Raw genomic sequence first — 21,122 nt, forward strand, 5'->3', positions numbered from 1 at the left:
AAGAAAGTGTAAAATGAAATTCATATCCACGTGTAAGAAGATGAGTGGAGGACAAATATATTTTATCGGGCAATGCTCCACGTATCTCTATCCTTTTTTCTTTTTGGATAATGATTTTGGAGGAAGCAACCAAACCTACCTTATTAATAATGCATACGTTTACTTTACATTTATTTATTTATTTTCATTTGGGAGAATAAGATGTTCCAAACTTCCAACAAAATTAAGAAATAACTGAGGAATCTTAATTCTTAATTATTTTTATTAATATTTAAGTTTAAAAAAATTGTCTCAAAACTTAAAAAGTTTGATTTTATTTGATTCATGAACTTTTAAAATTATAATTTTGATCGGTGTTCTTTTAACTTTTGTAAGATTCATGGATTTGACATAATATTTAGAGTTTTCATTAGATACAAAATTGAAAGTTTAAACACCTATTCTTATTTCACATAAAATTGAAAGTGTACATGTCTCTTAGATATCTTCAAAAGTTCAATGACCAAATAAATACAAATTTAAAAAATTTATGAACTATACTTGTAATTTAGCAAATAAATTTTAAAAAGTTATATTTTTGCGAAGGTCTCACATTTAAATTAAGTTGACTCTATTTTCAATTCAATGAACCAGATTTAATTGTAATGTATTTTTTAGTACAATAATTGCAAGGTAGGGGATTGAACCGTCTATTGAATTAAGCTCACTTTGGCTAATGTATTTTTTTATTTCATTTCTAAATTAGCTTCGATAAACATAATATTAAGACTCCTTAAACAAAACATAATATTAGGAATTTTATCATGATTAGTACATATAGTTTTTCCTTTTGATCGAATTATTCTAATTTCCATTATGTAAGTAGGGGTCCAAGTGGATTTATGAAAAATTGTACTTTTATTATGTGACATCCTCCCCTTAAAATTGAAAAAAAGTAATAACATCTAAAAAGTAATAAAAGATGTTAGAAAAAGAAGTTTATAAAAAGATGTAAGATTTGTCACCTAAAAAATTTTTTAGGTTAAAAATAACAGTTTTCCAAATATAAAGTTGACTTCTAGTTTTGTTTAATCATAATTGATTTTTAAGAATCTACAAAATCAAAGATTATTCATTTGGATGTTCATTTTATCCTAATGACAACTCATCCATAACAAGTGGAGGATTGAAGAGTTGAAGACAAAAACGATCTACATGATTAGTCGTTTGAGGATAATTATCTTTTTAATGACGGTTCATAAGCAAAAATTTGAAGCTAAGACGGGACTTTTATTTTTTGCCCACATCAGATGATGTTGAAAGAACAACTAAAAAGAGGGCTTGGTTTTCTAAAAGAAAGGAAATCAAATATAAGAGATTTTCTTTATAAGTTATTTCTTAGAAAGATTATCATTCATAAAAATAACCAACCCAACTTTGTCAACATAATACATCAGTTTTCACATCATTCATAAAACTGTACAATGTCAACCTGAATATAACTAAATTGGATTAGACGTATATTTTCAACGAGTGGTCAAATGTTCACATTCCTGCCAACTCAACACGTTGATGAACTAAAAATAATAATACATATATAAAAAATAAAAACAGCATATTAAAAAAAAATGCCATTCTCAAGGTTGCGCTTGTTCCAGATAAGCAAAACGAATACGATAACTAATATTGCTGATGTCCAATCAAAGCAACAATATCTTATATTCAAAATAATAATCCCAAAGACAGTCCCTTTGATTATGACTATTTCCCAAAAAAAAGAAAACCAACATAGAATTCTCCACTTAGATTTCTGAGAATCCAATGACTAGAATACAATATAACCAATCTATAATCCATGATAAGAAAAGAAAGAAAACATAAACTTGACAAAGGTTGCTGTACAAATTCAAATCACTAGAGACTGAAAATAGAAAAATGATAAATGTCTAAAGAAAACGCATACAGATAACTTGTCCTGGTAGAGATTAGATAAGTGAATGACTATGAAAAGACAATATTGTTCCATGACTCCGATTATGGGATGCACTTCACAATCATACTTATTTTAATGTTCAAAGGAACTTTCAGCATTAAAGTCAACTTCAAGTCTAAACATTGTATCTTTTTTTCTCAGACTAAAGGAAATAAAATCGATTGGTGAGCATAGCGTTTGGCAGGTTGTTTGAACTTTTGAAGTATATTTGGAAAAGAAAGTTTTCCCCCCCTTTTTTGCAGGGATCCTAAAATTAAAGCAGCGCACCTCATTAAAATGCTGATCCACTGCTTTTTGATTTTCCGAGTAGCACATCCTTAGCTTCATTGATCTTAGAAGCAAGATAATGACTGCCACCAGCATCAGGATGGTTTGCGATCATGACCCTTCTATGTGCTTCCTTAATCTTATCTGGAGTTGCATTTTCTCTGTTAACCATCGAGGATAACTTTGGTCAATCATTACACAAAGTAAGCTACTTAATGGCGTGAATGAAACAATTGATAAATAAATACACTTCTTAGTGTTCTTTCATTCATCAAGATGTTTATGGTGGAAAAGTTGGTACAAGCCTACCAGTAGTACATCTGTTTTCGCGAGAATAAGGACAACATATGAAAGTGGATATTGCTCAAGAAGCCATGTTTTCAATAGAAATTCGAACTCATGTACAGAAGCATTGCTTTCTAGACGTGTCCTAAAAAAGTAAGTAATTTTACAATCACTTCATGGAACATCAGAATCAATTATCTTGTTGGTGTCTCACTGATCTCTCTACTCAAAACAAATGATCCAGATAATATGTTTCCCAAGGGTCGGATCATGAAATGTAAAGGAAAGAAGAAATAAATAAGCAAAGATTCTCATTGTTCTCAGAGGGCAATGTAAACCAATGCCTGGACCAAAATATAAGGCTTAGAAAGAATGAAAATATTCCTAAATGACCATATTTGAGCCATAAGTTACTGATTGGATTCTCTTATGTAAATACTTATGTGATCATTAACTGCAAAGAAACCTGAATGTCTTTAAGATCCCTACTACTCAAGTAAACTATGCCGAGTTATGAACTTAAAAAGACCAGGTTATCAAAATAATTAAGATGCAATGTCATAACATCAAGAGTGATGGAAGATCAATAACCAGCAAAAATTTAGTTATTTATTTACGAAGATGAAATACAAGTATGTTGGACTACCTAATACCAAGAATAAGAGCTGCTTCCCTCCTCGTCATCGTAGGATAGAAACCACCTTCATAGAATTTGCGTGATCTAGCTTGTGGTGGCCGTGACTTGAATGCTTGCCAAGCTCGAATTCCATATCTACCAGCAAGAGCTGCTGCAGCTACTGCAAGACCAGCGAGGAGTGGTGTAGCCTAATACACACCTAGAAGTTTGTTAGTCTTATTGGAACATCAGAATTGGAACTCCAAGTTGAATGTAAACATCATCTACAAATCTGAATAACTACAGACGAGTTAAAATTTGAAATGCATACCTTTTTTATTTATTTTTATAAGAAACTAGAATGAAGGAATATACGAGGTATACAAAAAAAAAAAAAAAACGAGCGCATTGAAAAGGAACGGGGTATGACACAAGCTACAGAAACAGGCTCCAATCCCGAAGAATAAGAATAACATCATAATTACAAAAAGGTCTGGTAATCGACCCTCGTAAGGTGACATTAAATAATAACTGTTCATCAAAGAATTGTGAGTTAGATAGAAGGGGCACATTTTTGTAACTGAGTCATTGAATGTAACAGAGTCTTGAGCAATGGGGTATTATTAAGGGGATGTAAGTGAGAAAGAGGGTATGCCTTGGTGAAATGAGATACTCCAAGTCTGTGAGAGGAAGATCTCTCTAATCCTTCCCCAGTTTAAGGTTTTACCATGAAAAATAATATTGAGGTCCATCGCTTTTCTCCAAGATCCTAATCAATATCGTGTAATTATGCAGTGCTGCCAATTAGCAAAATGTCGTTCAATGGAGAACTTTCCCAGTGTTAAGTTTACCACCAACAGGAAAAGTGATGTAATCAGTATTGAAAGATGCATTGATTCCATTTCTAGCAGCTTGATAGCAGAAAAACCCCAATCAATGAGGTCGAGATGCTCGACCTCCAATTGAAAGTCGTCAACGAAAATATTTTGGCCACGACTCCAAAATCAAAACCCAGGCGATGTGAACCCTCAATGAGATATCAGCCACACGAAACTATAATATAGTATATCCACAATAAAATTTCAAGGGCAAAATTGAAATGATTTACACTAAATTCCAATAAGAAGCAAGTAGTAACTCCAAATTTTCGGAAGGATCAAAAGTAACATCAATCACAAACGAAAAACATATGTGGATCATAAGAACGTAGAAATGAGGGAGACAGAGATGATAGAAAGCTATCAAGATCAGTGCCGAATGAAACATACTGAAACATAAAGAAAGAGAGTGGGATTTTGCTCACCATTTGAGTGAAATTCCAGAGGTAGGTGAGAGAATGTGGAATTTCATTCAGAAATCCGGATCCAATTTTCGATTCAGAAGCAAATCCGATTGAGCTATCGAAACTACAATGACGAAGCAAAGCACCTTTGGTTTCACGTTTCAGGGGACGATGATGAAATTGGTGAGCTTTTCTCGTTATGTTAAAAGCTGGGTTGGTCCAAGAATTTACTATTTTATACTTGTCTTCAACAAATTATAAAATGAAGCTAATTTTGTGTGTGTTTTAAGTTAAATTATTAAAAATACCCCAAACTTTGAATTTCATGTCAACCTTTCTAGCTTGAAATTTGCTTTAAGTAAACATATTTAAACACATGCAATAAGAAAATTTAGGGTTAGGGTTTTAGCCCAAAAAAGAAAAATCATAAACAAAACAGGGACGAAAGCAGGAAGACGACAACATTTATAAAACATCGAAGTATCATGTGTATTTATTTTTACATATGTTTAGATTTTTTTTACATAAGCAAATACAAACTTTTTCGTCTATAAATTTAGCGGCAGAAACCTATAAGGGTTATTTTGAAATAAATTTCAAACTTTAAGAAAAAATGAAACTTTTTAAAGTTCGAGATATAATTATAACTAACCCAAACTATAATTTATAGGTATTTTTTGATAGTTTGACCTTTTTTTTACAACAAAATTTGTGTATAAGAGTTTGAATAAAAAAATGAGTACATATTGATTTTACTACAATAATCTCATGTGTTTGTGTGGATATGTCTTGAATAGTTTATGTTTAATTTCAATAATTCAACTACAAAGTAATGAAGGTAATTGATATTAATAAATTAAACATGTTGCAACTCAATCAGTTGAAGCATTAATGACTTGCAAAAATGTAAAATTACTATTATTTGTTTGGGATAAAATTTAAATTTAAAAGAGTGCGAGGGTACAATTTAACTTCAAATTAAAATGATGATACTATATAATTATGTACTTTGAATATATTTTTCTATATATTGAGTAAATTCTATCAATAAAACCTTTGTTGGTATAAGGACAGAGAGATTTAAACCAGAAACAGGGTGGAGATGGAGAACATAACGTGGCCAAATTGTTGGAATAAGTCTATACAAATGAGAAAAAAGGAACATCCCTAAATTCAATTGATTAAGATAGTATATCATTAACAAAAGATAAAATAAAATTAGAGGTATGAATTTCACTAGAACTAAAAAAGAAACCTGTATATATATATATACACATCTAATTTTTCCCAGAAAAGTGAAGGGACACATCCCAATTCCTACTTCAATAGATACTCAAGTTGGTTGCTCAAAGGACCAAAACGAAGAGTTGTAGAGGAATCTACAGTAAGCAAAGAAACTGCAAGTAAACTACAAAAAAAAATGTTATTTTAAACAAATGAAATTTGAAAGAGACAAGATGAACCAGTCAAAGAATTGTCTCAAAAGAAAACCCAGAAGAATCCTCACAATATATTATAGACAAACAGATTTACAAATGGTTTCAATAGATAAATGCAACCCAAAAACAAATCTTATTACATACAGATAAGAATTTCAGGAAGACCAATGGTATGGGAAAAAGAAAAATATTTTTTTTAAGAAAAGAGAGAGAGAAGAAAGAAAGAAACTAAAAAAAAACCATGGACATGGACCGGTGCTTGCAAGAAACATATATATATATGCTCACTCACTTGGGAAGTAGAAGCTGTTGAAGAAAGCAAATGACGAAAGTACGATCCTTGGATTGACGAACTCACGATCAATGAATTTGTTTCCTCCTTTCCTTTGGTACTGCCACTCTCTATGATGCGAACTTTATCATCTTTTAATGTACTTAGCTAGTATTCACAACTGGAGGACTAGATTGCCTCCTTGGCTTAATAGGAAAAGCTGTAAAGGAAAGCCGCTTCTTTGCAGAACTTGCACTTGCAGATCCTTTTTCCATTGTTCCTTTCTTCTCTGTTCTAGATGAACTTGCCAACCGGGACCGAGTCTTCACAGTCTTCGATGGCGTCGCGTAACTTGAAACTGAAGGTAAACTGGCAAGGCTTTCATCATCCCTGAATGATGACCCTGCAATAGTATGCCTCCGAGAGAGCTTTGATTTGACACTAGTGGTGCTCCTTATACCATCATCCCCACCCCAGCTGCCTACCTTTGATTTGGCTGCATTTGTTTTCTTTCTGCCAGATGATGAAGATAATGCCTTGGGAGTTGAAGGTGAATGATATTTATGCAATTGGCTTGACTTTTGGCTTGTAGGAGACTTTGGAGAAAGCTTGGTAGAAGAGTTCTGATCACGACGAGCATAAATTTGGAGTATGTCGACCACAGATGCGCGAGTTGCAAGACTCGTGATAGAAATGTGATCTGGGTAATCAGTGGTGTTTCGAGATTCCCATGGACGAGCTGCCATCCACCTCTCCAACCAACTCCAACCCCAATGGGGATTGTTTGGATCCATGACAGTGGGGGTTGCAGTTTTTGAAGAATTCTTCCATGTTTGCTGTTCATAACAGATAAAAACTTATTTTCATTTGATATTCTAAAAGGAAACGCTACTGGATGGAAATTATTGTTTACAGAACTTGAGAAACAATCCTACTATGAGCAGAACAAAAACTGCAAGGAGTTGCTAAATATGGTAACCTACAAGAGACTTTCTAGAAACCACCTTACAAAGAAAGTTAGTGAAGTGAGATATTCTATTGACACCAGTTACTTTTTTCTATCACAAAGAAATGCATTGAGCAAAACTCGTAATAGATGATGGCACTGCAACCATAGAACTAAAGTGATTACATAAAATCGAATATGCAAATTATATGTACTGATTGAAGTACCCTTCAATTCACCAGGTACAATGTCCTCTAAAAAATTTGGACCAATAAGAACATTGTGATCCAGAGTCAGGAATTGACCTCAGCAAAGCACATACTACGGGATTAAGGAAATAATAAGTTTTGGTACCTGATGAGAGTAAGCATAAGCCAGAGCCCTTTCTCTTCTTATTGCAGCTTCATGCTTATTCAATCGTTTAGCTTCAATTTGTGCTTTAGATTGGGTGCTATGGTTCCACTCATCGTCCATCTGTAGTGCAAGTTGTAATGATGGCAGATTACAATAAAGAACAAAAGCTCATACTGACACAGCACAGTGACAGACATGTTTGTTCAAGCGCTACAGATACAATAGGTTAAATTCAGCCGAAAAGTTTGAACAAAGAGAACTTACAGCAAATTTTAACTTCTCGAGATCTTTCTCACGTTTGTTACGAAGTTGCCGCTGAAGAGCCTGATTTTCTTCAGACATTCTTATTCTCCTTGCACGAATCTCTGACTGTAAATGAGTAAGGGTCTGCATGCATTTTAAAGTAGAGGCCACTTGCCGTTTGACAGACTGCCCTTGTACCAACGTCTTCAATCTCATCAACGCTTTGAGAGCTCTCAATGCTCTCCTTGCCTGTATTGAGAAATGCAAAAATATAAAATAAATAATTTAAAAAGAAAAAGAGAACATTCGTACATGTCATTTCTGATATGTAAAATACTCGAAAAATCATGATGTAGATTATTACTGATGCTTTCCTATATCTGGCAGAAGAAGAACTCTTCAAAATCCAGATAGAGTTGAATGACATCAAGAAATGCTTTCACGAAATTTCAATAGGAACAGCACAAAGAAGAATGAGGGTAAAATTTCAACATGAAGGTTCTCATTTCCAATGAGCAACATTGACCATACATGAGCCTCTTGACTGACGTATGAGTTGGATTTTCAACCGATACTTCATCAAAAGTGAAAGCTAACGTATTCCAAAAGAACTTATTTTGAAGAAACAATGAACTGCTTCTGCAGAAAATAAATGGGACGACCAATCCATATACTACTCAAAGATAAAACTTGGTTATGAATTCTATAAATTTCTTGAAATACTGATAGGTGGAAATAGTTTAAAAATTAACAAATAATCTTAGCTTATTGTTTCTATCATTAACAACAGTTACCAATGTTTCTAATTGCTTAAAAATCTTATACTTGATGTAAACTAGATATAGAAGTACCGTATATCCACGAAATGCAGTTTGAATCTTAATAGCTGCTGTTTCCTCCGACATTTCTGGGCGACAGGAGATAGGACTAGGTGGATATTCAACCTCCACAGCCGGCTGAGCTTCAGCAACAGCAGGCTCTGCAGCCTCCAAATGTGCAAGCTCACTTGGCTCATTCTCAGGTTCGGTTTGTTTGACATCATCTTCTGTAGGAGGTTGTGCAGGAACATCCAATGGAGATTGCTCCAAAAAGGATATCACATCCACACTCTCCTCCTTTTGGAACCATTTTTTCTTAGATTTGTCTGGTTTCTGTTGAAACAATATATCTAAAGTTAAAGGGCAGACTTCCATATGATTGCAAAAACAATACAAAATATAATTTAACAGAAGTAGCTCAATTCAAACCTTGTCTTTCTTCTCAGAAGGTTGACTAAGAACCTTCTTCACTGCAGAAAACCAACTCCCTTTCTTCCCCATTTGTTATTCATTCATATGTCTTCCTTCACTTTATCTGGTCGCAGAGAGAGAAGAACAGATTAATTTACAGACCAAAATGAAACTAAAAACACCATATATATGACATTGACTGCTAAAGAAAATTGTATAGATTATGGCATGTCAATTGACATTCCATTAAATTACTCATAGATAATAGTTCATCAAATTACGTACGAAAGAAAAAAAATCTGTTCACCAATTAAAACGAAAAAATTAAAAATCTCTGTAAAAGATATATCAATAAACGATGCAACACCAATATCACAAAACTGCAAAATCTTAACCAAAGAAGGATCACCATGCATCGAAATTTTCCAATGAAACGAACTTCAAATTCTATAGCATTTCTACCACGGCAAGACTCGAGCAAAAGAAATAAAGAAAATCCACAAGAAACGAGCTATCATTTCAATACCTATGCATGAAGTTCCGAATCGTCATGAACCATAAACCAAAGTTTCTCTTAAAGAAAACGATCAGAATAGGTCTAGAGAGAAAATAGAGGAAGGGGGAGAAGGTGGACCGGATCTTGAGATAAAAACCATAAAAATTCAACAGTAGGGTTGGAAAATTAACGAGTCTTCAGATTTTGGCCGTAGCAGGGGAAACATGGGGCCTACGAATTCCGATCAAATATTATTTACAGAACATCAAATCAAATCATCATCATCATCATCATCTTCTTCTTCTTCTTCTTCTTCAATCTCAATCACGAACAACAACCACGACAACAAAATCAAATTTCAGATGTTTTTCAAAAAAAACAGAAGAAGAAGAAGAAGAAGAATTTTACAATGAATGGAGTCATTACCAGAAATCAAATATAACTGATGGATCATAAGAAGGCCGATGATGTTGATACAGATAGGCGCATTGAAAGTTTTTGCTCGGCCATTGACACGACCTCTTAAGCCATGGTTGGTTTTTCATCTCGTTGGTCGTTACAATTGCAACTCTTTTCTTGATGCCTTAAAATAGTTGAAGTTTCAATCATGGCTGAGCTGCTTTTTTGTCTTTCTTTCTTTCTTTCATTCTAAATTATTATTGTTATTAGTACTTTGTGAATAAAGTCAAAATTCATGGAATGTTGATATGGATTTAAAATCTGTAAATATACCAAAGTGTTGTGTAACCAATATTTTATTTTATTTGTGTGGTTCTCAATTTAGTCTTTCATTTTTTTTAAATAATTAAAATCTTCAATTAAGTTATCTTGCTAAACAAAAGCTGACTTATCATATTCTTCATTAATATATTTCAACATGAAATCACGATATTAGAATATTATTTGGCGTGTCGAACTTCATCAGCAAAATTTATTTTTTTTCGAGTGACATATTTATGTGTTCAAAGAATTTCAACTATTCAATGATACCGAATTATTACACATTAGGACTTTGTTTATATTTGTTTTATTAAAGGTAAAATTAAAATTCTAAAAGTATGTAAATTTTATGTAAACATATTGACCCATTTAAGTATTTATTGGATTGCCTAGTTTAAAATATATATAAAATTTATGTTCCGTTTAGACAATTTTAATTTAATTCTCTATTAAAAGAAATAAATAAATTTCTTTTTGCTTATATGTTTAGGTTTTATTCCAGAACTTCTATTAAAAAAAATTTAGTCAAACATCTAAAAGTAATACTGTCCAGATTTTTTTTAATAAGAGTAACATTGGCAATAAAAGCTGAATTATTATTTTTATATATAGATAGATACAAAAAATAATTATTACGGATTCGGTTGATAACTATTTGATTTTTTGTTTTTATTTTTGAAAATTGAGCATATAGACATTACTTCCACCTCTAAACTTCTTCCTTTATCATCTACTTTTTTATCAATAGTTTAAAAAAATAAGCCAAAATTTGACAATTAAAATCCCATTTGGTAACTATTTTATTTTTTATTTTTACTTTTTAAAATTAAGCTCATAAACACTATTTTCACCTCCAAATTTCTTCATTTGTTATCTATTTTTATCAATAGTTTAAAAAATAAAGCCAAATTTTGAGAACTAAAAGAAATAACTTTCAAAAAGTTGTTTTTATTTTTAAAATTTGATTAAGAATTCAATTATTGTATTTAAAAAAATGTAAATTATTATAAGAAATGTAGATGAAATAGATTTAATTTTTAAAAATAAAAATAAAAAATCAAATGATTACAAAATAAAATTTTAACTTTTATAAAATTACTTTTGTTTTTTTAAATAGGATTAAAATTCAACCATCATACTTAATCAGAAGGAAATATATTTAATTGTCAAAAATTAAAAATATCAAACGAATCTGACATGAAAAAAGATATATTGAAAGTTATTTTTATTCGATTGCCAAAGCATTCCAACTGTTTAACGCTTTTAGATAAAATATTAATATTAGAACATAATGCAATGAAATGAAATCATGTCATGTTCGCTCGACAAGTTGCTGGCGCACCCTAAAATCCTAATTAATAATTAAAAATTGGTTGACTTAATCTTTAAACAAATTGAGTTTAAAAATTAAATTTTTTATTACAAATATTATTTTGCGTTTATTTTTTAATTTAAAAAATGAACAAAAACTGTTCAAAATCTCACCTTTTAGTGTATCTTTCAAATAAAAATATTACTGTAAAAAATATTGAAATATATGAAGATGATGCTAGAAAAATTAAACTAATAAGAGCTATCCCGAACTAGAATGGTTGAACTAGGACCCAACCATAACACAATTCACCAAAATTTGTAAATGTGACTTGAGAATATTTCTAAAGATAAAAGGACCCCACGAGTCTCATTCAAGTAATCAATTATTGAAAGTAAACCATCACAATCGACGATTAAACATATGATTAAAAGAATTATTCTTTTCTCATACATTCATTGGTTATAACAGTGAAAGTGAAAAAGCAGCAGTCAATAATTTGTACCATTTCCAAGACTAATCATTCTTCAAATTAGTCAAAAACTCAAATACAAACAAGGAAATATGATACAATACAAATTTTGGATGACTATATTATAGGCAAAATCCTACAAAATACAATACTCCTAAATTCCTATTCATACAAGTAGTATAAGGGGGGGAATAAATGTCAAGAAAAGGAGAAGCTGACCAAAACTACTAACCTCCACTTGATAATGTCGCGGGTCAGGTAGGGTTAGATTATCAAAGTTGAAGGATCCACCTGAAACAGGTGCTGAGCTGTAACTATGCCCGCTCCCATTTTTAGAAGATTATTTCTGTGTCACAACAATCAAATACAACAAAAATATAAGACTGCTACAATATTACATTCCCCTAAAATCTCTTCCCTTTTTCTTCAACCAAAAAGATGGATTTTTCAGAACTCATAGGTTCAAATTACTTCTACCCTCCTACCACTTTTTTCAAAAACAAAAACTTGAAACAGACTAATTATGATACATGTGAGGACCTCCCCGACCAGGCAGAGGCCCCCGGTGCGCATCTACTATCTGCTGCCTAAATCTCCACCATTACCTCCTCTCCAACTACCATCTTCTCTGGTAAACGTGCTACCAGGTTGCCCGACGTACTGCTCGGCCTTGGCATAGTGCATTTTAATGGCTGCCACAGGATCTGAAACACCAGTACAAGAACCACCCATGAGAATCCCTCCCCTTCCAACAACATTCATTCCAACTAGTACCCTTCCCTGCTGTTGTAAACTCGACAAGGATACAGCATCAAAGCTATTTCTTCTGTGCATCTCAGAGAATATATCGACTGGGAACGGTCGCATCTTAACACCATCTCGACTTCTATACGAATGATAATCAACCACTCCATCCTTTGCTGGAAAAGCGGAGCCTAGTCCGTTAAGACTTCGGTCACCATTATTTGCAAGTGCCTGCAATGGCTGCTGTTCATTTTTAACAGACGTAGAAGAGTAGCCACTGAATGCAGCAGGATACTTGGCCTGTAAAATGGCAGAATCAGGCAAAGCGGACAAACCCATCTGTATTCTGCTTCCATCCCAAAAGCCGTAACTCCGTAACGGAACATTTTCGCCTATGTCGCACGATTTGCTGCTTGACTTGTGAAGTCCTTTTTCCTCCCCACACTCGCTGGAACCAGAACTTGAATTTTGCTGGGAAGGGGCATGACTTAGTATCTGACCAAACAGTTTCACATCACCTTTCCTGCGTGGAACATCAGAATCTGAAGCACTGCCACTGCATGCTGAAGCACTGCCACTGCATGAAGCGTTCTTCTGATGACCATGACCAAATTTGATATTCTGAGGCAAAAAAGGAAGCTCAGCCGGGTTGTGCGGCTTGGAACTGTTACAATTCTGAAGATAGTGGCCCTCAGCAACATACGTACTGTTACAATTGATGTCTGGCTTTGACAGCCCTTGAACAACAGGAAAATATGTGTGATTGATATTTTGATTCATGCCCTCAAAATTTTGTTTATTGAACGGGTAGCTTCTTGGAAACTTGGATGATTCACTATGGCGCGACAAATTATTTTGGTGCTCAGCATGGTCATCTTTATTCATAGCTTTTTGATGCGCATCACTAACCTCCTGCAAAACAAGTGGTGATGACAATATATCTTGGTTAAGCACCTCTTCCCTTCTAATGACACCGGGATCAGAATTCTTGACAGCAAGAGAGTTCTCCTCGGACTCGATACAAGACTTCTTCTCTGCAGGTTCCACTTTAAGAATGTTGGGATGCAAGATTTGTGGATCAGGTCCTACGGAACTGCCCTCTGGGGCAAGACTGGAATCAAAGCCAGTTGAATCCTGAACTGAGCCCTGCAATATACTCTGACCATGTAAATTAGTGTTGCTTCCTTCTTCTTCTCCTCCAAATACAAGCTTCGCTATAGCTCTGCTCTCACTCACAGCTGCTGAATTTTCATCTAATGTGGACACTGATTCAGATCTCAGAATATCAGGTTCATTACAGCACTTGCTTCCACCTTCAGTATTTTCAGAAGAGCCTTCAATTTTGTGGTCATGCACGGGCTGGCTCAGAGAAGCAGCAGCAGCATTTGTGAGATTGTAGGCAGAACGAGTGTCTAGACTAGGCACATCCTCTTCCTTCGATGTCTCAGAAATCAAGTTTCTGACAGCCTGACAATTCTCATCCGACTGTTGCAGTTCTGTACTTTCCTCAAATTCACTACTAGTCCGCATGTTGACAGTCACAGCAGATACAGATTCTTCGTGATTTACGTTAACAGATGTTGCTACACCGTTGATTGACTCAGAGACAAATTCATCACTGCCACGGGCTCCACATATCTCCACAACACAGTGGTCTTCACTGTCGGTTCCACTCCCACTGCCATCATTACCACTTCCAGGTGTTTCGCCTACATCTCCAGAAGTATGCATTGAATCCAGTCCAAGGCATTTCCGAGCTTTGCTAAAGAAAACCTTGCACTGGTCCCTAGACTTTGATCTGATACATCTAGAGATACTATCAAAATCCTTACCATAGGACGATACAGCCTGCATGAAGATCAACTTCTCCTCATCTGTCCAATTTGAAGAATCTACATCCTCAGAACTATCATCTGAACAAGGTTCATTATCAGTTTTCTGAATGACATCAGACGATGAAGGCAATTTCGCTGCAGAATCTACTTTATTGCACTTCCACTCCATGTGGTCCTCACTGGGATCAATAGCACTTGTAATGCAAGAACTCAGGGCCTCTGAAGATATTGAACCACATATACCAGCAAGCACATCAGCAGCAACTGTTTCCTTTTCAGTCTGAAGAGCATCCAAACTGTTCTTATTTGAAGGAGTGCTAGCACTCCATGATACTTTTGACTCAACTTCCCCTCCCATACCCAAATGGCGAGTACATTTCTGCTGGTTCCCAATGTCATAGTCTGCTTGTGCTGCCATTACTGACGCAACACCTAAAATATCAAGGGAGGTAGCATTAACGTCCGGATTCCATTTTTTCCCTGATGTTACCAAGTATGTGATGGCAGAAGATTTCACTTGCTTGCCCAACTCCAAATTTTTATTCTTCTTAAAACTATCAGATTTATGGTTTTTGTAATAGAACTGGATACAATCAGCTGTGGTTTTTAGGTCAAGAAATGAAGAGATTTTCTTGAAATCCTTTCCAAACAACGATAGTTTCTCCCAGAATATCTCTCTCTCGGCTGAAGTCCAGGGGTTTATCATGTTCCTTTCCTTCTCAACAGCACAGGGATCTTCAACCAGCCCATTATTAGAGATGAACCTCAATGCCTTCTTATCCTTCTTGTCCAAAATCATAGCTGGCATCTTTAAGGTACTCCTATAAAGCTTAATTTGAGGGTTCAACAGCAGCTTACTGGAGTGACGAACAGCGATTTCTGTGTGAAGAGAAGAGTTCTGACATGCTCCTGGAAAAAAAAAATTAAGCATTCATTAAATCATAACGACATGTCGTGATTGTTAGAGATTTATGACTACCTCACAAAGGGGAAGAGAAAAATATGCACATCACAGACAACAACAAAGGTTTGAATCTAATGACCCACAAACAACTTTGAAGACGTCAAAAAAAATGTAGACTTCCACCAAAATATATGATAAAAAGTACATGTCTCTTTGTAGATGATTCATCCAAGATCTTTGGCTACAAGATGGAAATATTGAACACATCCACTAAATCTTTTGAAGCTTTCCTAGTTGAGACAACCTGGATCCTGGACACTAAAATGTTTGGTTGGAAAAAAAAAAACCACCACAATTCTCAATGAATTCAACTCAATAAAACATAACAAGCCTAGTTACACAATCCACCAATTAAAATCAACCAACCAATAACAGAAGAAATAAGGAGTATAAAATACAAGATAACTCCAATTAATTGTCAATCACAACAAGAAGTGTACAGAGACTTGCTTTCTTTAATTTAAAAATAAAGTTCCAATAATAAAAATCAAAATCCATACACTATTGCAGATGAGAATATTCCCTAGAATTTCATCATTAACATTCTAACTCATTTATATATATACTTTATATATTTTTTAAATGTTAAGAGAAATTTATATATACACACTACAGTTTTGTCAACAACACAAATAAATCAAATCATTTCTAATGTAGAAAATGGACAATATAACATTTGAAGAATTTGTTCAAATTCAAGACATATTTGTAAGTTCTGGAGTGGAAAGGAAAAGAAATACCACTGAAGGAGAGATGAAAGTAATCTTACCTTGCTGAACCGAAAGGGAGCGAATTGAAGACCTGTACTTCTGATGGCCAGAATGTGTCACCCTTAGACTCAACTCCTTTTTTTGTGGCCTTGAACGACATTTCTTTACAGAATGCAGCAGACTTTCTTTCCATGATTGTTGCAAGGCTTTAAATCTAAGGGTTAATGCACTCTCCTTAAATTTAAAAAACCGCCTCCTCATTGCAAATTTCTCTTTAATAAGTTTTTCCGTCTCCGAGCAGGACAGAATTTTGGTGCTTTTACTGCTGATCTTGCACATTTCCGCTGGTAATTTCTTAAAAATTACTTCTGCAGCTTTACTTGCACATTCTTTATTACATGCAAAAATGAAATCACAAAGAGATGATCTACTATCAGCTTGGGCCATCAAATCACCATACATAGATTCACTGGTACAACTCTTAGCAAGAATGCATTCATTGCCAAAGCCAATTGTTTTATGTTCATCCACAGAAGGCCCAGATATTGGAAAATTCCCTTCCATCTTGTCAGGGACAATTGCATTTGTAACTTCATAGCAATGACTATTTTCCACAAGATCGGAAGCAACAGCCTTTACTACTTGGGATGGTTCATTAAATTTTGATGTCACAGTTCCAGGACTATCAATTTCATCAACCTTTGTATCAACATCTTCAACTCCCATGTCACCCTTGCACACTGGCATCTTCTCAACTGTTGCATCAGAAGAAGAAACTATCACCAAGGGAGCAGGGCGAGGAACAATACAAGAGACACCGTCTTGTTCTTTGAAATATGTACCACTCTCCACCAAATGTGTGGCACTGGAATATTTTTTAGGAGAAACATTGCCTCCATTTCCAGATTTCAAAGACTTAAGTTCATTTTCAAGAGAATCAATTTCAGACTCTGTCGTTTCCAATGTCTTTGAAATTTCACCTTTATATGCTAGTAGCTTATTCAATGTAGACTTCCCAAAACATGATTCTACTGTACTCGGGTCAGAATGAAACAATTCAACAAGTGAAGATCCTAAATTAGCAATTGAACTAATCTCCATCTTCTCTATACTACACAATAACTTCTGAAGATTTTGTGAACCGGACCCAGGTGAACTACACATCATGCCATCTGCACTTGCTCCCTTACTAAATGGCTTATCCTCCAAGCCTATTGCATTCAATTCAAAAGAGAAAAAAGAAATAAAGATGATTGTTCAGCATAAAGAGTGGCAAGAAAGAAAGAAAGAAAGAAAATCTATACTAAAATTCCTAAACATGAAATTCAAGTATAGAATTACTTCTTAACCACAAGAGGCTACTAAAAGAATTAAAGGCACTCACCCAACTGCTTTTCTACACACGAGGGAACTATAATGAAATAAACACACGAAGAAAAAACAAAAGCAGTCCCACAAAACCACAACCAAACTGACGGGCCATGGGGAAACTATTCCAAAAATACCCTAAATCGGAAAAATAAAGGACCCCGATTGATTAAGAAAGTTATAATTAGTGTTCTGGAGGGCATGTATCAAATAATAAAAAGTTTAGGGCCAAGGTAATCTCAAAAAATAGGAAAATAAAACGTCTACAGGTAAATAAAAAAAAAAACTACCCCTCAACATTAATAGAAACCAACTTTCATAGTTTAATAATGAGATTCGTAGGTTGAAGAAATAGAAATAAGAAGTCCAACATCAGAGAAAACAATGCAATCATAAATTCTTAATACATGAAATTTTATCAAAAAAACAGGTGCACAGAACCCAAATTCCATCAACTAATTCAAACTTCTTATCCTTTAATTCAAAGTATATACTCGATACAACTTGCTTTGTCTAGGTTCAACTAAAGTTTACTCTTCACAACCCTCAAAACCTTTAACTGCACATGCAAAGATGTCCACCTAATAATAGCACGTGCATGGCAAAACTGCAGTGAACTGGAGACTAGAACAAGGGTTGAGAAATTAATAAAAATGTTGTAGGAATAGGTTAAGCATACAATCTTGTCATAATTATCGCGTGCATTAAGCTAATTACAAGCATAAAGAACTTCAAGACACTAGAATATCCAGTCTAATTTCCTTCTTGTATGGAAAAAGTTTACCTGATGATGAACTACAGGCAAAAGAGGATGGAGTTGCAGGAGATGCACAATCTGAAAAGGGCAAAGTTTTGGGACTTTTCTCAGCAAAATTTGAACCAAGGGAGTGAGTTAATTCAGCACTACCGCTTGAAATAAGAGCCACTTCCTTTCTCAGACTTCCATCGGGGACCTCAACTTTTTCTTTCTCATACTTGGCTAATCCATCACCCCATCCAAGCCTTGGCTTCTTCCTAGAAATTGCATCTTCAGAAGGCAGAGAAGATGTCACACAGGCAGTAGCTTCCGCAGAAGGGCTTTCTATAGGAGATGCAACTCTAAGAGGTAAATCAGCCTTTTCATTCTTCGAGTTTGTCGAACTGCTGTAAGCAGATCCACGAGAAGACAAACTCCCAGATCTGGACCACTTAAGTGGCTTCCAATCAGTGGAGCCAAGGGGCACTTCCACGTCAGATCTCGGGCCATTTTCCAACCCATGAACAGATTGAGGAGAGGAATATGTCACCGTATCATCTACGGACCTCTGATCAGAACTCACATCCTGCGATGATAGCCTTCGCGATGAGTTCCCAAATCCATTGTTGGTCTCCCTGGAGTGACCTCTCCAGTCTCTATGACTAAAAGAACCTCTACTTTCTCTACCGATTCTAATATATTTTCCATCTCCACGAGCAACAGACGGCCGGAAGCTCTCATCTTCTAACACCCTGTCACTGAATGACCGAGAAGGCCCATAACCGTGACTAGATTCTTCAGAAAACTGATGCCAACCACCCTGCTTACCATGACCTTCGGGAATAAAAAAGGACAACAGAGAGAATCAATACCAGAAGATTAAAAAATATATATATGTGCAGGCAGGTTTGGAGGACAAGGGGCAAATTCTCAGCAGGGATAAAACCAGGAATCATTTACCATCCAAATTCATAAAAAACCCCGGCCAAAAACTCGAGAATATAGAAACTCTTATTCCTATACTGACCAGTCATCATTTATTTGGTCAAGAAACCATTAACATGCTTAATAATTTTTCGTAAGTGTGACCTTTTATTTTAGATCCTAGATTTTTGCCCCAATGAGCCAACCCAAGGGAAAAATCGATTGGGGTAAAAACTAAAGCGACCCTATCCATTTCTGGAGTTTGCCTTGGTATTGACCAACTACACAAACCATCCAAAGGGGGACGCTCCCAGGGCGCCTCGAGGCCGTGCAAAAAGGTCTCACTGTGCAAACCAACTAAAGAGACCGTAAGACATGTTGACACACATTCTTCTCCCACTTACTATGAATACTCTCTCCATTCACCTTGATATTGACCCATGCAAACAGCATCTGAAGGGGACGCTCCCAAGGTGCCTCAAGGCCAAGCATGAGTCTCACGGTGTGAATATTAAGGGAGAAACGTAAGGGAAAAAAATGACATATCATACATATCTTTTCCTCCTACTGAGTATTTTAACAACCTAGGGTTTAATTTACTTAGGAAAAATACGACTAATTATTTTTACAAAGTGATTGTTTAAGTTTTCTCAAAAGTAACACTTACTTTGGAAAGTTAAACAATTTGAATTAACATTCATGAAACACTTTAATGAATATTAATCAACAATTGAATACTTGTAGTAAATCTATCTCATTCATCTTTTAAGGTAGGTTCCCAAGTAGTGGTGTTCCGTTTCCATCAGCTTAAATACCCCAGCCTAACCAGAACTCGCCTTAGACAAAAGGTTCCTGATAAATATATCTGTTAGAAATTTAATCTTTTATTGAAATCAATTTAATCCTATTAAATTGATTTAAAAGATTAATCTATTTTCTAATCTCATTAGAAATTTGTGAACTTAGGTCTATCTCAATCATATTTTAAAACTATTTTAAAAAATGATTTTTACCTAAGTTTGCATGCAACTCTTGGCTATTGATTTTAATTTTTAATTTCATTTAATTATAACTCTTATAAAGTAAATGAAACACATTAAAACCGAGCATTGCAAGCTTGACATACATAAGTTATTTATAACAATTATAAATTAACCTAAGGTAGTGTCATACTTCATGCAATGTTCATTCATTACTAATATATAACATTTATATAATTAAGTAATGAATCATGCCATAGCATACATTCCATACAACCATTCAACCTTATATTATAACACTTATAATATAAATGATGCATGCATACATATAGTATAGCATGCTTTATGTAATTTAAATCATGCATATTAGTATATTATAACACTTATAATATAAAATGATGCATGAAAATAAATGCATAACTTATGGTGGGTTTTAAAACTATATGACATACATTATGACATATAAAATAAACATACATCACATGTATATTTAACTAAAGTTGATGGGCCAGGATAGACAATCTCAGAAACTAGAAATAAAAGGCTAACTTATTACAAAATTTGAGTCCACCGGTTCGGAACAAGTGAACCGGGTCTTGAACCGCTCCACAAATAACCCAAACTCCTGATCATCGAGTAGCGAGACGTTGAGAATAGACAATTGTTTATATGCGATTGTGTAACTTAAGACTATGCGATAAGCATGAATGTCTACACGATCGTTCAACGTGCATCGAGTAACATTTACTATGCGATCGTGTAGCTATTGACTATGTGATGAGCATGATAGTCAACACGATTGTGTAGCGTGCATTTAGTAATGTTTACTATACGATCGTGTAGCTAATGACTATGCGATGAGTATGATAGTCTACATGATCGTTTAGCATGCAAGTATGTGCGTTGAGTATCATATACCGTGCAATCGTCTACCCATAGAGCGCTTATGCGATCATG

General features: G+C 34.6%; 3 protein-coding genes across 5 annotated transcripts; all 3 read right to left on the minus strand.

The window, feature by feature from the left end:
- Positions 1 to 1,872: 1,872 nt before the first annotated feature.
- LOC120081556 (mitochondrial import inner membrane translocase subunit TIM14-1-like) lies at positions 1,873 to 4,690 on the minus strand. The gene is made up of 3 exons (XM_039036545.2): positions 4,444 to 4,690; positions 3,171 to 3,349; positions 1,873 to 2,400 (listed from the first exon to the last, which is right to left on the minus strand). Exons 1-3 carry the CDS (start codon positions 4,444 to 4,446, stop codon positions 2,244 to 2,246), a joined length of 339 nt encoding a protein of 112 aa, XP_038892473.1. The 5' UTR covers positions 4,447 to 4,690; the 3' UTR covers positions 1,873 to 2,243.
- Positions 4,691 to 5,896: 1,206 nt separating this feature from the next.
- Positions 5,897 to 10,101, minus strand: LOC150030505 (protein IQ-DOMAIN 2-like). Of its 3 annotated transcripts, none has more exons than XM_090309534.1 (7): positions 9,827 to 10,101; positions 9,431 to 9,719; positions 8,923 to 9,028; positions 8,527 to 8,826; positions 7,697 to 7,924; positions 7,433 to 7,552; positions 5,897 to 6,968 (listed from the first exon to the last, which is right to left on the minus strand). In XM_090309534.1, exons 3-7 carry the CDS (start codon positions 8,992 to 8,994, stop codon positions 6,297 to 6,299), a joined length of 1,392 nt encoding a protein of 463 aa, XP_090165660.1. In that variant the 5' UTR covers positions 8,995 to 9,028; positions 9,431 to 9,719; positions 9,827 to 10,101; the 3' UTR covers positions 5,897 to 6,296. The 3 variants fall into 3 exon arrangements, with proteins under 3 accessions (XP_090165660.1, XP_090165661.1, XP_090165662.1); XM_090309535.1 differs by having other exon boundaries at positions 9,431 to 9,712; positions 9,827 to 9,968; XM_090309536.1 differs by lacking the exon at positions 9,431 to 9,719 and having other exon boundaries at positions 9,827 to 10,048.
- A 1,808-nt stretch (positions 10,102 to 11,909) lies between these two features.
- LOC120081444 (uncharacterized) lies at positions 11,910 to 19,111 on the minus strand (the record flags this gene model as incomplete). Its single annotated transcript, XM_090309615.1, has 3 exons — positions 11,910 to 15,392; positions 16,217 to 17,368; positions 18,310 to 19,111. Coding segments are annotated over 3 exons (4,866 nt in total), but the record flags the coding sequence as incomplete, so codon positions are not given.
- Between the last annotated feature and the right edge of the window lie 2,011 nt (positions 19,112 to 21,122).

The sequence above is a fragment of the Benincasa hispida genome, unplaced genomic scaffold, assembly GCF_027475165.1.
Source record: "Benincasa hispida cultivar pf3 unplaced genomic scaffold, pf3_genome.v1.1 HicScf1848, whole genome shotgun sequence".
Classification (NCBI taxonomy): domain Eukaryota; kingdom Viridiplantae; phylum Streptophyta; class Magnoliopsida; order Cucurbitales; family Cucurbitaceae; genus Benincasa; species Benincasa hispida.

Bases quoted from the DNA above. Each gene is read 5' to 3' on its own strand.
- LOC120081556 (XM_039036545.2), bottom strand. The intron at 2,401-3,170 runs GTAGTCCAACAT...GATGGTTAACAG, and splicing joins GCTCTTATTCTTGGTATTAG to AGAAAATGCAACTCCAGATA.
- LOC150030505 (XM_090309534.1), bottom strand. From the start codon at position 8,994: ATGGGGAAGAAAGGGAGTTGGTTTTCTGCAGTGAAGAAGGTTCTTAGT. The intron at 7,925-8,526 runs GTACTTCTATAT...TTCTCAATACAG, and splicing joins CTGCATTTCGTGGATATACG to GCAAGGAGAGCATTGAGAGC. The intron at 7,553-7,696 runs GTAAGTTCTCTT...CTTGCACTACAG, and splicing joins TCGAGAAGTTAAAATTTGCT to ATGGACGATGAGTGGAACCA.